At 48.1% G+C, this 17,867-nt stretch overlaps 1 protein-coding gene across 1 annotated transcript in view; it reads left to right on the forward strand.

Annotated features, from left to right (window-relative positions):
• The window catches only part of PRMT5 (protein arginine methyltransferase 5), a 29,261-nt gene extending 11,394 nt beyond the window's left edge, over positions 1–17,867 (forward strand). The window contains exons 4-17 of the mRNA XM_066603960.1: positions 872–1,006; positions 1,088–1,206; positions 1,279–1,328; positions 2,619–2,782; positions 2,866–3,027; positions 3,199–3,276; positions 3,525–3,583; positions 3,788–3,910; positions 6,114–6,289; positions 13,101–13,210; positions 13,963–14,056; positions 15,872–15,988; positions 16,111–16,175; positions 17,512–17,867. Of these exons, the coding sequence (XP_066460057.1) occupies positions 872–1,006; positions 1,088–1,206; positions 1,279–1,328; positions 2,619–2,782; positions 2,866–3,027; positions 3,199–3,276; positions 3,525–3,583; positions 3,788–3,910; positions 6,114–6,289; positions 13,101–13,210; positions 13,963–14,056; positions 15,872–15,988; positions 16,111–16,175; positions 17,512–17,664 (1,605 nt within the window). The 3' untranslated portion in view covers positions 17,665–17,867. The remainder of the gene's footprint in view (positions 1–871; positions 1,007–1,087; positions 1,207–1,278; positions 1,329–2,618; positions 2,783–2,865; positions 3,028–3,198; positions 3,277–3,524; positions 3,584–3,787; positions 3,911–6,113; positions 6,290–13,100; positions 13,211–13,962; positions 14,057–15,871; positions 15,989–16,110; positions 16,176–17,511) is intronic.

The following is a 17,867-nucleotide window of genomic DNA, read 5'->3' on the forward strand; positions in this document are numbered from 1 at the left end:
AGTTTGACAATTATTAAAGGGCTAATTTGATTTTGTTTTTCACTTATGTAATCGGCTTCAGTATATATATTGGCTAATATTACCTTAGTTATTCCTTTCTTTCTGAGACTTCTTAGAACCCTCCTCAGGTTGGTTATGTGATCTTATTCTGACCACCTGAGGTTTACTTGGCTTTATGTTCTCTCAAGAAGTCAGTTTTTCAGTCAGTATAACTCCAGTGTGATATTACATGGACTCCACCATATAGGGTTTTCATTGGGGAGGGGGAGGCACAAACTCCTAGCAGTTACTACTGTTGAATAGACACTCCTGTCATATAGTTATAATGAAGATCACAGCTCATCCTCCTGACTGTATAAACTTGGTCTGTAGCTTATTTATGTCAATATAGAATACATAAGTTAATGTCCTCCCAGCATGCAGAGATGGCACTGGCTGTAGCTGGTCTTGAGATGTAGTATTGATGCATCATGAGTGTTAGCAGAGCACATCTCTGCATCCAGATGGTGGTCTAAGTATCAGACAGGAACTGACTGCATATCTACATACTGTACATTAGAGTGTAACAGGCAATCTGGTGAGGAGGCAAGGGAGGAAAAAAAATATTTTTGCTGGGGTGGCCCATTAATGCTTCACTGCTGGTGTGAAGGAGAGTATTAATCTTGGCAAGTTTGCAGCCTTGGGCTACAGTCACACGATGTCTGTTTCTTTTTATGAATCGGTCAAAGTTGGTCTACATTACATGGATCCATGGATGTCTTACCGTACACCGAATGTTTGAGGCCACCATTGATTGTCCGTCGTACAACTTGATTTACTCCACCATTTGTTAATCTTCCAGTGATTGTCACTTATGATATTAATATTGCAGGCTCTGCTACAGGAGTTAAATTTCTCGGCTTATCTCGGCCTTCCGGCGTTTCTGATTCCGCTTACACAAAAGGAAAACAGCAACTTGGCTCGGCTCCTCTTAAATCACATTCACACTGGCCACCATTCCACGATGGTACGGTTACGCTTTTCATTGACTTGGCGATGGTGTATGAAAACTAGAGCTGAATTGATTTTTCCATTCTATTCCTATTAGTTCTGGATGAGAGTACCACTAATGGCTTCCAATGATCTGCGAGAAGACCTTATTGAAAATGAGCCGCTGCAAAATTGTGATGGTGACGATAAGGTCGAAGAAGAAAGGACATGGATTTGGTGAGAAGAGGGGGATGAGAATGGGTTGGCTATCCCAGATGAATGGTGCTGATTGATCTAATTACCTTTTAGGTGGCATAACTTCAGGACACTCTGTGATTACAACAAGAAAATTGCTTTAGGTGAGAGGATTAATCTACAGGTTCTCTTTAAGGTCCATTTACACGGGACGAATTCGGGAAAACGATGCCCGACACTCGCTCCTGTGCTGTCACATGGGAGCTACTGGTGCTGGCTCACTCGCGGAGCAGCTAGCAGGGGGGCAGGGCAGTGCAGGAGATTCCTCTCCTCTCACTCCCCTGCCCCTCTCCACTGAGATAACACAGCGGCCGTTCACTACTGAACGGCCGCTGTTTAAACTGAACGATCAGCGATCAGCTGATCGCCCATTGTTTATGCTGCATAAAAGATCCACGATGAGCTCATCGCTCAGTTTAAACAGCAGACTTCAGTAATAATAATCTTTATTTGTATAGCGCTAACATATTCCGCAGCGCTTACATAGACAGGGGGAATACAGAAAGACAAAAGTACAAAAAATTACAGAACCACGGTTACAATCGTAATCAGTTGGTGGAAACAATAGGGGTGAGGGTCCTGCTCCAACGAGCTTACATACTACAAGTAATGGGGTGATACAGAAGGTAAAATGGCTGGAGGTGTGCATAGTATCGCGTGATGGAGAGTGAGGGATGCTATATACAGACAACAGTCAGACATTTAGCTATGCGACGGCAGAATCAATATGACTACAGGAGCGGTTTATGATGGCTAGCAGGGATTGCGGTCAGTAGGTCAGGGAACATGTTATCAGGCAGTGTATATAGGAGTTTGTTTAGGGAATTCGGTATGCCTCCCTGAAGAGGTGCGTTTTTAGAGCACGCCTGAAGTTTTTCGAGTCCTGGATTGCCCGGATGTTCTTTGGTAGTGCATTCCAGAGGACTGGTGCTGCTCTGGAGAAGTCTTGGAGGCGGGAGTGAGAAGTTCGAATTAGAGGGGTGTGCAGTCTGGTTTCGTTAGCAGAGCGGAGAGCCCGGGCTGGGTGATGGATGGAGATGAGGGAGGCAATATAGGGGGGCGCTGTGCTGTGGAGGGCTTTGTGGATTAAGGTAATAAGTTTAAATTGAATTCTGTATTTAACGGGCAGCCAGTGCAGTGACCGGCACAGGGCAGAGGCATCTGAGTACTGAACATCCGCTGTGTATCTCAATGGAGCGCGGTGGGGTAGGGAGAGGAGAGAAGTCTCCTGCACTGCCCTGCCCCCCTGCTGGCCGTTCCGTGAGCGAGACAGTTCTGCTAGCTCCCAGGCAGGAGCTAGGAAACATAGGAACGAGTGTCTTGCATCGTTCTGATCCTATTAATGTTGTGTTTATAACTTTTTCTTGTTTTTTCTTCAAATGACTTCCTGCCAGCTATTGAAGTGGGCGCTGATCTGCCAGGTAGCAATGTGATAGACCGGTGGCTGGGCGAACCCATCAAGGCAGCTATACTTCCAACCAGCATATTCCTCACTAACAAAAAAGGATTCCCTGTACTATCCAAAATACACCAGCGACTCATCTTCCGGCTGTTTAAGGTGACACTTATGTTTCTGGAAAGCAAAGTAAATTGTTATATTTGCTTATTTTTTTTCAACTTCTTCAACTTCTTCTTCTCTAGCTGGAGGTGCAGTTTGTGATCTCTGGGTCACATCATCACTCCGAGAAAGATTTCTGTTCATACTTGCAATATCTAGAGTATTTAAGTCAGAATCGCCCTCCTCCCAATGCTTATGAGATGTTTGCGAAAGGGTATGAGGATTATTTACAGTCTCCACTCCAGGTAGGTACGGTGGCTATGAAACCATTGAACTGCAATTATAATAGACCTTTGGTGGTTGCAAATGCTTCTTCTTGCGAGGATGTTTACTAGTTGGTTGTATGAGAAAGTTATTGTATATCTCCAGTAATATATAACATTTTGCTTTAATGGTTCGCCTCATTTCCTCTTCAGCCTCTGATGGATAACTTAGAATCTCAAACCTATGAAGTCTTTGAAAAGGATCCAGTAAAATACTCGCAGTACCAACAGGTAAAGTTATTGTGTCTAGAAGTATTCTGTAGGCTTTCACATTTGCATTGTGGGCTAATGGAAACATGGGTGACTCAAATATTGTAATCCTAGCTGACGTTTATTGATGGAACGGTCATAATGGCTTTCTCTACAGGGATCAGGCTAATGTTACTAGATCAATAACCTTATGGTTTATTAACCTTGCAGATCTGTTGACATTGCATATATTGATCATGTAGCACTAAATCACTGTGCTTCCATTGTAGGCAGTGTATAAATGTTTGCTGGACAGAGTTCCAGAGGAAGAAAAGGAAACGAACACACAGTAGGTGTAATGTTTGTGCTCGCTCCTACCTTATTGGGGTAACCCATGTGGTTTTAAGAGCTTTGAGAAGTCCATAATGTTCTCTTTTTAATTAATTTGCTGTTAATGTCCCATGATAGATGAATAGTTCCAGTCTCCCTTTTAACGTAACTGTCATACCTTAGACAGTTAATATTTTTTTAATCTTTTTTTTGGCACTTCTAGGATTTTGATGGTTCTTGGAGCGGGTCGGGGTCCTCTAGTGAATGCATCCATTAGAGCTGCCAAGCAAGCGGAGCGTCTGATTAAAGTATATGCAGTGGAGAAAAATCCCAATGCTGTAATTACGTGAGTGTCGGAAACTGAAACTTTGAGTAGGCACTGAACTTCAACAACTTTTTTTTTTTTTTTCTTCAAAGTAATACAATTTGAATGTAGGAAATGATGTAATCTTTATATAGTCACTACGTTCTGCAGCACTTGACAAATTAGAGGGTACATGTACAGGCACTGTCAGACTTTGTATACAGTAGTAAACTATAGAGCCCAGTCACATTATGACCACCAGCTAATATGAAGAAAAACCGCCATGTACCGCAAGGACAGCAGCTAAACGGGCTGGGAAATACGGTGCTGGTAGGTTCTCTGGTATCTGGAGCCATATTGACTGCAGTGCAACCCCCACAGTTGCTGAGAGGGTGCATGGGGGAAGATCCATAGAGCGAACATGACGATTGAGGTGGTCCCACAGATACTCATTAGGGTTCAAACTTGGGTAATTAGAGGGCCAGGGAAGTACTTGGAAGTCTACGTCGTGCTCTTCTAACCACTGTCCTAGGACATGTCGAATTGTTTTGCTGAAAGATCCCATCTGCCCCAGAGAAGACAAACGGCATGTATGGGTGTACATAACCAAATCGGTTCAGAGTGCCTTACACGTGGATAAGTGGGCCCAGAGAATGCTATGGAAAAATTCCTAAGACCTTAATGCTGCCGCTACCAGCTTGTGCTCTTCCAGCAGTGGTTGCAGTTTGTGTGTTCTGTTTCACGCCTAAAGCGCCAAACGCCAATGTTTAGATAAAGCAAAAAACGTAACTCGTCAGAGAAGGCAACTTTTTGCCTATCGGCGGTGGTCCAATCGCGATACTGCTGTGAAAATGAAGCCTTTTATTCCAACCTTTGTTGACCTAAGTACAGTGACCATCCTCCTGCTTCGAAGCCCCGATACACAGTAGGGTTCGCTGAACTGTTTTAGACATGCGCACGATTATGAAACCAATTAATTTCATTGGCTTTATTCTCATTTGAGATGTTTTCACTCCTGTGATGCTGCGAGGGGGGGGAAAAAAATCGCAGCATGTCCTATTTTTCTGTGATATCTCCCATTGTTTTCGATGGGGCCGGCAGCAGCAGTGCCGGTCCCAATGGGAGAAGATCACGATCCTCTGCTGCAGCTGTGACTGCTGCAGCTGTGACTGCTGCAGCTGTGACTGCTGCAGCTGTGACTGCTGCAGCTGTGACTGCTGCAGCTGTGACTGCTGCAGCTGTGACTGCTGCAGCTGTGACTGCTGCAGCTGTGACTGCTGCAGCTGTGACTGCTGCAGCTGTGGATTCCTTCAGCCCCGCAGAGATGTGAGGCTGTCACATCCAGGGGCATCACTTTGCCCTCAACGGGTCGGCGGCATCCCTATTAAAAACGTAGAGAGATCGCACTCTTCTGCCACTGCTATGACAGTAGCGGCAAGGGCTTCCTTCATCCCCACGGGGAGTCCCCTCATCACTGAACACTGACAGCAGCAGTAGGGTGTCCAGGGGACTCCCCGCGAGGATGAATGTATTTCCTGCCGCTGCTGTTACAGCTGCAGTAGGGGATCGCAATCTTCTCCCATTGCTTTAATTGGGGCCGGTGCTGCTGCCGCCCCATTGGAGGCAATGGGATGAAGGTAACCCCCGCAGTGATGCGAGGCTGTTTTCACGTGAAAATGCCTCACATCCAGGGGTTTTTAGAAGGTTTGCGAGAGCGATACCGAGCTGTGAATCATGGCCCGATATCGCTCTCTCCAATGTGGAGGAGCCCTAACTGATCACTTCCTCTGAATTTACTGCAAAATCCGTCTGGAAAGGGGAGATGGATTATCAGTTCTCTGAGGGATCAGATTACAGCTGCTGCCCATAGACGTCTATGGTGGGAAGTGGCTGCAGACTGACAGATGCTGCTACTGGTTTTGGTTAGTTTCCTGTCTCACCCAAGTGCTCATTACTGCGGTATAGTATCACCCATGCTGGTGTTGCTTCTGACGGTGTGCTGCACAGATGATGAGGGGTGGGGGGGAGGGGAGGGTGATATCCTCTCTTCTGTGTATTCTGATACCTAAAGATAGAGCTTGCAGAGAGGAAAACTGGTGAAAGTGCCTGATATAATAACTAGAAATGCTGCTACTCCTTGTGTAAACACAGTGGCTTGTTCTAAATAGTCATCTGAAACAGGAGTGCTCTAAGAACCATTTTAAATCGGGAGCCTCAAAAAAAATGTTTTCTTTTCCTCATGCAGGTTGGAAGGGTGGCGCTTTGAAGAATGGGGTAGTCAGGTGACCGTGGTGTCCAGTGATATGAGAGAATGGAATCCTCCTGAGAAAGCGGATATTATTGTTAGTGAGCTCTTGGGATCCTTTGGAGACAATGAACTGTCCCCCGAATGTCTGGATGGAGCCCAGCACTTTCTTAAAGGTTTTTTATTTTTCCATTAGCTTCTTTATTCACACTATATTTATTATATTTGCATTTTTAGATGTAAATTTCTTTAGAGCAGCGGAAGGCAATTGCCTTAAAGGGGTTGTCCCGCGCCGAAACGGTTTTTTTTTTTTTTCAACCCCCCCCCCCCCCTGTTCGGCGCGAGACAACCTCGATGCAGGGAGGTAAAGGAAGCTTACCGGAGCGCTTACCTTAATCCCCGCGCTCCGGTGACTTCAATACTTACCGCTGAAGATGACCGCCGGGATCCTCTGTCTTCGTGGACCGCAGCTCTTCTGTGCGGTCCATTGCCGATTCCAGCCTCCTGATTGGCTGGAATCGGCACGTGACGGGGCGGAGCTACACGGAGCCTGCATTCTGCACGAGCGGCTCCATAGAAGATTGCAGAAGACCCGGACTGCGCAAGCGCGGCTAATTTGGCCATCGGAGGGCGAAAATTAGTCGGCACCATGGAGACGAGGACGCCAGCAACGGAGCAGGTAAGTAAAAAACTTTTTATAACTTCTGTATGGCTCATAATTAATGCACAATGTATATTACAAAGTGCATTATTATGGCCATACAGAAGTGTATAGACCCACTTGCTGCCGCGGGACAACCCCTTTAAATCTACCTTTTTGCTTATTACTCATTCAACTTTGTCATGGAGATAATGATTCTATACTATAGAAAGTAATCAGAAATTACAAACGCAGCATATAAAGACTTACACTGCAAAAGTAAGGAATTCATATTAACACTAATGGCACTTTTTTCACTTTCTTGACTTAACCCTTTCCAATCCATTTATTTTTTCTCACCCATTCTCCCCAGCTCCAAATAAATTGGAGCTGGGAGAATGGGTGAGAAAAGACAGGAATTAGGTTTACCTGTTAATTCCTTTTCTGGAGTCATCCTGACAGCATACACATGGAGGATGTCCACTGGACCCCTGTTGGGACAGGAAGCGGAAAAACATACAAAAGGCACCTCCCGCCACCAGCTCACCAGTGTGTACCAAATAACTACAGTGACCCGGCTTTGCTTAATCACTCATTTTTAATAACGAAACTTATAGTACAATACGTTACTTCACGTAGAGAAGGATAACTGAAGGGGAGGGAAAAGCCCCTATGCTGTCAGGATGACTCCAGAAAAGGAATTAACAGGTAAACCTAATTCCTGTCTTCCCCTCGTCATCCTGACAGCATACACATGGAGGAATACCAACAATCAAGGGCTTTAGGGAGGGACCACTGCTTGCAGAACTTTCCGCCCAAAGGCAGTGTCCCGGCTGGCCCCCACGTCCAGACGGTAGTGTTTTACAAAAGTATGGGTGCTTGACCATGTGGCGGCTCTGCAAATCTGGTCGGTTGTCGCCTGGGCTCTCTCCGCCCAGGAACAGGCGACCGCCCTAGTAGAATGGGCTCTAACTTCGCCCGGGAGTGGGATCCCTTGGGATCTGTATGCCTCTTCTACGGCCCTCCTGACCCACCGCGCTAGGGAGTCCTTAGTAGCGGCCCCTCCTCTGCGTGGACCCTGAAATTGAATGAAGAGGTTATTAGATTTCCTAAAGGTATGTGAGACCTCTAAGTACTTCAGAACTGCTCGTCTCACGTCTAGGTTATGGAACCTCTGTTCCGTAGTGTTCCGGGGTTCCTGGCAGAAGGAGGGAAGTACTATTTTTTGCTCTCTGTGAAAGTCCGTAAGGACTTTCGGTTGAAAGAAGGGGTCGGGTCTAAACTCTATCTTGTCCGGGAAGATGGTCATATATGGGGTTTTTATAGAGAGAGCTTGGATTTCCCCGATCCGCCTGGCGGATGTAATGGCCACTAGGAAGGCAACTTTATATGAGAGGGTCTTAACTGAGAGTTCTTCCAGGGGCTCGAAGGGATGTGCGCAAAGGGCCTGTAAAACAAGATTCAGGTCCCATGGGGGCATGGTTCTTCTTATAAAGGGGTGAAGTCTAACTGCTCCTTTAAGGTATTTTTTGACTAGCCTATGGTCGGCTAACGGGAAGTCAAAGAAGGCTCCTAGGGCGGCCACCTGGACCTTAAGGGTACCAGGTTTTAGGCCCATGTCCAGTCCATCCTGAAGGAACTCTAGAATCTTATTAATGTCTGGTTGTTGGAGGTCGTGAATACTGTGCCCCAACCACCTAGAGAAGGTGTCCCACACCCTGGTGTATATGTTCCTGGTGGACTCTTTGAGACTCTCACATAAGGTGGTGGTCACCCTCCCTGATAGGCCCTGGTTCAGATATTTTACCCGCACAGCTTCCAGGCCGCTAGTCTGAACTGTCGGGTTTTTGGGCAAATCAGGGGACCCTGTTGTAGGAGGTCGTCTCTCCACGGCAGATGTAGGGGCTCCTGTGTTGATAGAGCGGCCAGGAGCGGGAACCAAGGTCTCTTGGGCCAGAATGGGGCTACCAGGATAACGGAGCCCGGGGACCCTTGGATCTTCTTTAGAACCCGAGGGATCAGGGGAATAGGTGGGAAGGCGTATGTCAGGTCCCATTCCCATGCTTGGGATAGTGCGTCTATTCCCAGGGAGCCCCCGTCTGCCCCCCTGGAAAAGAACCGGGGACACTTGTTGTTCTCCCGAGAGGCAAACAAATCCACCTTTGGAGTCCCCCATCTTTCTGTAATCAGTTGGAATGCCTCTGGATGTAGTGCCCACTCCCCAGGGTCTATCCTCCTGCGGCTGAGGTAGTCTGCCATGGTGTTCTCTGGGCCCCTTACGTGGAACGCTGAAACGGAAGGCATCCGCTGCTCTATCCACCCGAGCACTTTCGCCGCCAGGTCTTGTAGTCGGGGGTTCCGCGTGGATCCCTGGTGGCGAATGAGGGACACAGTTGTTATGTTATCCGAGAATATTTTAATGGGTCTACCCCCGATCTCTGTCTCGAGGTCTCGGATGGCCCTCCAGACCGCGCAAAGCTCCTTGTAATTGGAGGATTGAGTGGCCTCTTTCTGGTTCCAGACCCCCTGGACATAGCGACAGCCTAAGTGGGCCCCCCAGCCAGTTGCGCTCGCGTCCGTGAAGATGGATACTGGGGATGCCGGGTCCCAACTTGTGGGCCTGGCGAGGTTGGAGATAGACGTCCACCACCCCAAGGAGGACCTTACTTTGTGAGTGAGGGTGACTTCCTGATCCAGGGAAGCTGGAGATTTGTCCCAGTTGCTCAGGATAAAGTCCTGGAGAGTTCTACCATGTAACTGGGCCCACGGGACTACTCCAATACAGGCTGTCATGAGACCGAGGACCCTCATGCCTCTCCTAAGGGAAACCTGGGAGGCTAACGAAAGTGCCCGGCTTTCGTCTTGGATTGTTTTTTGCTTTTCTAGCGGGAGGGAAGAGCACTGGTGGTGTGAGTCCAGGATAACCCCTAGGAACTTTTTGCTTTGTTCGGGCTGAAGATTGGATTTGTCGAAGTTAATGATCCAACCTAGCGACTCGAACAGGCGGAGGGTGAGGTTGACCCGGTGCTGGAGTTCCGAGGGTGATCCTGCTATAAGCAGGAAATCGTCGAGGTATGGGACAATTAGTACTTTGTCCGTTCTTAGTGCTGCTACCATCTCCAATACTAGTTTGGAGAATACCCGAGGTGCGGAGGAAATCCCGAACGGCAGGCATGTGAATTGGTAATGTGAGACTGACCCTTCCATCATCAGGGCGAATCGAAGAAACTGTTGGGAGTCTGAGTGTATAGGAATATGATAATAGGCGTCTTTTAAGTCCACCGTGGCCATGACGCTATCTGGTGTGATTAGGGGGATCGCTGATCTTACTGATTCCATTTTAAATCTTCGGTATGTTATAGATTTATTCAGGTATTTCAGGTTGATTATAACTCTGTAGGCCCCGTTAGGCTTCTTAATAAGAAACAAGGGGGAGTAGCAGCCTTTGAACCGTTCCTCTACGGGAACTGGGATAATGGCCCCCAGGGATAGCAGGTCCCGTACCCCCGACTGGAGGGCCCGGGCCGACGCGGGTGACTGGCAGGGGGTAACCACGAACCTCCGGGGAGGGGGGGCGGAAAGCTCAATTGTATAGCCCTCTGAGACCAGGCGAAGGGCCCAGGGATTGGAGGTTATTTCGCTCCATCTATTGGCGAACCCCCTAAGTCTGCCCCCCACCTGCCGGATCCCGATGGGCGGATTCTCACCCTTTCCGCCTTTGGGGTAAGACCAGCGTCCGGTTTTCCCCTTCCCCCTGTATGTTCTCGGGGGGACAAAGGGAGGAGGGTAGGAGGAGGAAGGCCGCTTGACGGGTCTGTCTGCTGGTAGCCCCTGACTTTTGTCTGAGGCCTTCTCCAGGAGTGTATCCAGGGAGGGTCCGAAGATGCGATGTCCCTGGAAGGGCAAAGAGCAAAGCCTGTTCTTGGAGGCATTGTCCCCTGTCCAGGCTTTTACCCAGACGGCCCTCCTGGCAGTGTTCGAAAGTGCCGCCGACCGGGCCCCAAACCTTACTGACTCCATCGAGGCGTCCGCCAGGAAGCCGGTGGCCTGTTGGAGGAGGGGAAGGCAGTTGGCGATATCTTCCCTCGAACCCCTTTGCGAGACCAGGGCCTGGAGTTGGTCTAGCCAGACCGTCATGGATCTCGCTACCGACGTGGCCGTAATGTTGGTCTTCATGGTGAGGGCCGCCGACTCCCAGGCCTTCTTCATTGCCGCATCCACTCGTGAATCCAGTGGGTCCCGCAACTGGGAGATGTCCTCAAAGGGGAGGGCAGCCTTCTTCGAGACCCTGGCGACCGCCAAGTCCACCTTCGGGACGGTGTCCAAGAATTCAATGTCTTCCGGGGTGAAGACCATACGCTCTCTAAACTCCTTAGACAGGAAAAACTTGCGTTCTGCCTGTTTCCACTCGGTCAAGATGAGCTGTTTTAGGATATCGTTGACCGGGAATGATGGTTTGGGCTGAGGTATGAGTCCCCGGAACAGGGTATCCTGGAGGGATGGCTGCTGTGGTGCCTGTTCCTCCACCTGCATGGTGTGACGGACCGCTGTTAGTAGCTGCCCCAGATCCGCCGATGCGAAGAAGTACTTCCTCGTTTCTTCCATGGGCGGTATGGATTCTGAGGGGGAATCCTCTAAGAACCCTTCCTCCGAGTCTGATTCTTCTATCCGTGACCGCTTTACCCTTTTCGTGGGGGGCGGAACGGAAAGAGACGAGAGAGAGGCCTCGATCTCCTCGCGGATCATAGCTCGGATGTCTGATATGCCCGAGGGGCCTTCCTCCCGGACCACCTTCTCTGTGCAGGCTGCGCATAAGGGTTTGGTGTGTCCCTCGTCCAGTCGCCGCAGGCAGACTGGGCACTTGCGCACGCGCTTCTTGGCCTCTCTGCTCTTTTGTGCTTCTCTGTCCTAAGAGACGGAGACAGCAGAAACAAAAAGGGGGGGTTTTCCAGCACCTGACCCTTCGTTACCCCTGGTGTGAGCCCCCGGAGGTTTACTCACCAGCGGGTTGCTCTCCGTGTCCTCTCTGGCCGACATCTTTACTTAGGTGCAGACCGAAGACATGTGGGGAATCCTGCTTTCTCCTTTTCTTCTCTTTTTTTTTTTTTTTTTTGATTTTCAAATTTGGCGCCTTTTTCCTCGAGGCCCCGCCCCCCCGTGACGCGGCCGTGCTGACGTCATGCCGCCGCGCCGGACCCGGGGGATACACTCTGCGTCGGGCTCTGAGGAGGGCGCATAGATGTCCGGGGACGTCGGATCGAGCGCAGCCGCCGGCCCGCGCCGCGCGCTCTACCCCCCCCCCCCCCTCGCTGGCATACCTGCTCACGCCGACAGAGGATCGCTGGAAGTCAGGGTCCCGGGCCGACGTCCAGAGCGGGTGCCTGATCCGGAGGAGGCTTCCAAGCCCTGCAGGTACGGGCTGTTTCTTCCCAGTGCGACAACCCCACTGGGCAGCGCGCTAGGGAAGGGTTCCCCGCAGGGAACGTGGTGCTGGTTTTGGATCCTGCGGGTGAGGGTCCCCACGTAGGGTCTCACCCGCGCAAGCTCTGCCAGCCCGACCAGAGAGTCGTCCCCCCACGGGCGGACAGGCTGCATAGGAATTTCTTCTTTCTTCTTGCCTCCAGCATACACCTGGAGGCTTCCGCTTGGACTGTCCTGTAGGGACAGGAAGACACTGGTGAGCTGGTGGCGGGAGGTGCCTTTTGTATGTTTTTCCGCTTCCTGTCCCAACAGGGGTCCAGTGGACATCCTCCATGTGTATGCTGTCAGGATGACGAGGGGAAAATACATTTTCCCTGCACCCTCCTGATCTGACAGAGTTCAGGAGGGTGCAGGGAGGGACCTGCTTACCTGACCGGCGTCTTGTGCATTCTCCTTCTGCCTCCCGGCTCGGCGATCATGTGACCGCTGGGGTCAGGTGACACATGATCGCCGGGTCGGGAGACAGAAGGAGAATGCACAAGACGCTGGTCAGGTAAGCAGGTCCTTGCACGGTGCAGGCTCCCGGCTCGGCGTTCATGTGACCGCCGGGGGTCAGGTAACACCGGGTTAAAGGGTTAAAAACCCTTTCTGCCTTCTCCTCGGGGGTCCTCGATGACGACCAGTAAAGGAGTGCATCTGCACCCGATGTGCCTGACGATCGGGTGCAGATCCACTCCTGCACTGCAGTGTCGGGCCTGCCCCGACATCGGAGCTGTGGAGGAAAATGATGATGTCGGGGCAGGCCCGACATTGGACTGGAAAGGGTTAAAGCCCTTTTAAAAAAAAATCTCATTCAACTTTGTTTTCCATTTCTTGCTAAGCTTATTCTTTTCCCCCCTGTTCATACACACTGTTTATTTTGGCAGAGGGTGGCGTTAGTATTCCAGGGGAGTATACCTCTTATTTGGCCCCAATATCTTCCTCCAAACTTTACAATGAGGTGAGAGCATGCAGGGAAAAAGACCGAGATCCAGAGGTGAGTGGAAAATGTCTTTGCCCTTTTGTATGCTTTCTGTGTTCTCTTTTGGTCTAGAAATTAGCTAGTGCAGTCAGAGCCCGGACAAGAGGGGGGTGGGAGGGTGGCTGCTTTTAACTTCCAATCAGTTGAATGAACTAACCAAGTCCTATGGGCAGTTAGAAGTGCAAATGAATTCCATCCAACCTCAATCATACTAAATTTCAGGGACCAAGTGTGACAAGGGGCACCTTCCCAAAACTATGTGCAATGACAAAAAACAGCACCCCTTCTTTGTTGACACAGACCAACTGCTACATGGAAAATGGTGATACAGCTGTGCCATAAGGCAATGTTTCAAAAAGTTTTTATACATTTTTCAAGGCAAATGCTTTGTTGTCCAATCACTGAAGCTATGTATAGATGTTTTTATATACAGGGTAAAAATCAGTAGTGTTTATCTAGTCTTTGCTCCTCTTTGTACAACCAGTGCCCTCGGGGTTCTTTTCCTGGTGTGCATTTGAAATTTTGCCCCCCCCTTCCCTTTCCCAGCACGGGGTCTCACTGCTAGTTGTTGGAAGCGACTGCTAGCTCGTCACCCAGTTGGCTGTGTTGACTTGGAACGATCGCTTGCCTTCGCTTTATCGAGCGACCGTTGTTGCCCTGTGTAAATCCACCTTTACTTGAGTATTCATAATCTGGTAAAATGTATTTCTTATTGGAATGTCTGCTTTTCTGTCAGTCACAACGGAATGTTCTCTTACATGTAACAGGCCCAGTTTGAGATGCCGTATGTTGTAAGACTGCACAACTTCCACCAACTCTCAAGTCCATTACCATGTTTTACTTTTCAACATCCAAATAAAGGTGAGGGTTACTGTGAATTGTGGGGTGTGCATTAAAAGGGAACCTGCCTGCTTAAATGTACTGTCCAAACTAGTGTCAGGTTGGTATAGAGGGGGAGAAGCTGAGCAGACTGATAGTTCAATGGGAAAAGAATCGGCATAACTTATATTAGCTTCATTTATATCCCTGCTCATTCTGATCTTGGCAATCCAATGGACGGTCTTATCAGGGATGGATGGCTATTGGTTTATGACTGACAGCCATTTCTGTATGAACAATCACTGATCAGACCACCCAGTGGATCTCTAATATCACAACGAGCAGGGATATAAATGAATAAAATAGAATGGTTTTACGTAGTTTTTATGGGGAAAAGATTCAGTGTATCAATCTGCTCACTCCTGCCGCTCCATAACATGCTGCCTGTAGAATGAGCTTCATGTTCAATGTGGCTGGTTCACCTTAACATTTCCTGAAACTAATCGTATTAGCCATACAATGTGTTGGGGGTTCTTCCCTCTACTGTCTATCACTACATAGGGATTCTTAGTTGTGATATTCTCCGATCGGGCTTGTGAGTCGAATGGGTGGCTTTTTGGGCCACTTGCTTTCCCTACTGTTGGACACCAGAGATGTAAAGGCATTGCTGAAACTTTGTACCAGGTTTACATTGATGTCACTGGCAAATGACACCATGAAAAGTTGCCAGATAGGCAAGGTGCACACTAGCCGTAACTGAGTTACAACGTACTGTTCGATACATACGGTCATGATCCATTCACGTGCATTAGCATATTCATTTTTTTTTTCTTCCATGAAACAGACAGGAATGGGACACACCATGATTTATTTTTTTCATGCTAACCATGAGTCCATGTGGGGGGAAATGTTCACATATAGAGCCTCATAGACTATAATGGGGCTGTATGCTGTCCATGGACATGTACTAGTGTGCACCTAGTTCTTAGATTAAGATCATAGAAAAATATGTATGTTGTACTACAGTCAGCTTTGTAAAACTGGACTTGCTGTCCCTGTTAGTGACTTGGCTTTCTGCAGGCGGCTATATAATAGTATGCAGTGTCAGATCCCGCTGCAAGAATTCTCACAGCGGGATCCGACCCACGCCCCTGCAGTGACCAGTGCGGCTCACCTGCTTTCGCGTCTGCTCTGTGATGTGCCGCCGCATAGCAGAGCTGTCGCGTCTGTAGTGACATTTCTGTGCGGGAATCTGCATGGAATTAGAACATGTCGCGATTTGTTTTCCGCGGCTGTGCGCATAGAATTGCATTTCGTAATGCAATCCTAGGCGGGCACGGGCAGAAACTCTGCCAGAAATCCCGCCGTAGAATGCCTGCCTGCGTGCAGGGGACCTATAGCAGAGGTTACTAGTCAGTACACGTTCAGAAACATTTCTGTATATATTCCTTTTAGTTTTTATATTCCCGGAAAGGAATGGACTAGTTTACCGATGCATGTTAGGACTAATGGTGTATATAGTTACATTTAACACAGACCTATGATCAGCCGTACATTTGTTCAGTCGTTGCCCGTTGAAACATGGTGGCGAACAGCGTTGGCTGATTGGATCTTTCACGCAGACAACAATCTCTTGTCAGCCGCACATCTCCTGATGTAAATGGGATGTGCTGCTGTCTACATGGGAGCTGTTATTAACCAGGCAGGAAATCTGTCCAAGTGAAGGAACCTTTTGTAGATTGTACTTCGGCGGTAAAGGGTAACTGGCGTCATTTGTCTAATGTCTCCAGGAAGTGCCACAATTACTGTCATTTGTGCCGCTGACGCGTCTGATTTGGGTATCGTGTTCTCTTTCAGATCCTGTGATTGACAATAATCGTTACTGCTGCCTGAAATACGACATAAAGCTTAATACTGTACTGCATGGATTTGCGGGCTACTTCCGGACGGTGCTGTATAAGGATGTCACTTTAAGTCAGTATTTAATATTTTCCGCATGATCCACTGCCTTCAGAATATATATAATTTTTTTTTTTTTCTTTTCTCGTAACTCTAGCCTGAATAAACGTATTTCACATGTTTTGTCTCCACTCCAGGTATTTGCCCTGAGACGCATTCTCCTGGAATGTTTTCTTGGTTTCCCATTCTATTTCCAATAAAGGTGAGTTTCTCCCATAAATCCTGAGTTTCGCCCAATCTCTGTTTGCAGATGTGTTACTCTAATGGTATGTGCGCACGTAACCTGCATGTTATGTACCAGAGTTTTGTGTAATACAGTGCAGACCAAGTGGGCGGGAGTTCAACAAATCTCATCCACCCAACGTGGGGAAAAAATCTGCAGTTTAAACTTAAAACTTTCTTACAAGAGTTTACAGAGATCTTATGCTTCTTACTCCACCCCCTCTTAATGATGATGAAGCGGTTGCTAGGTGAGTGGCATAAAGTCTCCTGAGACCTAATGACCATTGATCAATTTGCAGAATGGAGCTGTTTCCTTGGGCTGATTGTTATCAATGGAAAGGAAAAAGGGATGAACAACTTCTTCCTGGCTGTTCAGAGTATTTTTATGGACACCTTGTTGAGTCCCCTGTTTGGGATTCCAAACTTTTCAGTTTGGCTCAACCCATATATATATTTTTTTTTTTTTAAATCAAACATTGTAATATAACTTTCAGGATTTTTTTTTGTTTTTTTTTTTTAGGGGTTTTCTTGGGTATTTTCTACTCTTTCCCACCCCACCATCCCAAACAATTCTGTAATTTACTGACTTTGGCATTGTCGTGGTGCTCCAGTGATGCATCATGTGGTGTTATGATGTCCTTGGCCCCAATGTTTTTGGCCCCAATGATGACGTGTAAATGGGTCGCATGAGCTGCTCATGTAGTGGTACTGACCTGTTTATGGGACATCTCGGACCTTCTTTTCTGGGACCTCCTATTGGCTGCAGCAGTTTCGTAGGTAAACAACCACTGTGGGAGACTGGCCAGAAGATGGCCGAACAGAAAGGGGAGGGGTTCTTCCCCACCCCACAAGGTTTCATCTTCCCACTGTCACCACTATGTTTATCAGAAAACCCCTTTACCTCCACAGCAGGTGAAATGATGCATGTTTGCAACAAGGATACAATTGCACTTTCCTCCTTTACCCATAGTACAATATAGTCAGTGCCCGGCTGATATGTTGACTCGTTTACGGATGACTTTGGACAGATTGTTTTATCCCCCTTAAAGGACTTGTCCAGGATTAGAAAAACCATGACTGCTTTCTTCTGAAAACAGCCCTGCACCTATCCACAGGGTGGGTCGTTTTGCAGCTGAGCGCTCTCCACTTCAATGGAGATGAGCTTTTGAAAGAAAGCAGCCATGTTTTTCTGATACCGGACAACTCCTTAAATACGGTTGCGCTCATAACTTTCGTGTCCCAGATTTGCCTGTATTACTAAATTTTTTGATACCTCAGTTTTATCTTTGTACTAAAATGTTCTTCTTGTTGTGCAGCAACCCATTCCTTTGCAGGAGGGAGATGCAGTCTACGTACGGTTTTGGCGTTGTAACAATGGCAAGAAAGTCTGGTACGAGTGGGCCGTGACATCCCCCACCTGCTCTGCAATTCACAATCCCACCGGTCGCTCCTACACCATTGGACTGTGACCATCATGCTGGACCTCTACTGTGGCTGCTGATCCCTGCTGGTAGCAGACTGTTTAATACAGGCATTGTCATGGATAGAACTGCAGATATTGTGGAGAGTAGAGCCTACCAGAACTCTTCAGTAAAACGATCTGTTCCCTCTTTAGTCCTTTTTTATCATGTAAAAATAGAAACAAATATTAAACTGTTACATGTTTACCTAA

This window comes from Eleutherodactylus coqui, chromosome 5 (assembly GCF_035609145.1).
Source record: "Eleutherodactylus coqui strain aEleCoq1 chromosome 5, aEleCoq1.hap1, whole genome shotgun sequence".
Taxonomy (NCBI): Eukaryota; Metazoa; Chordata; class Amphibia; order Anura; family Eleutherodactylidae; genus Eleutherodactylus; species Eleutherodactylus coqui.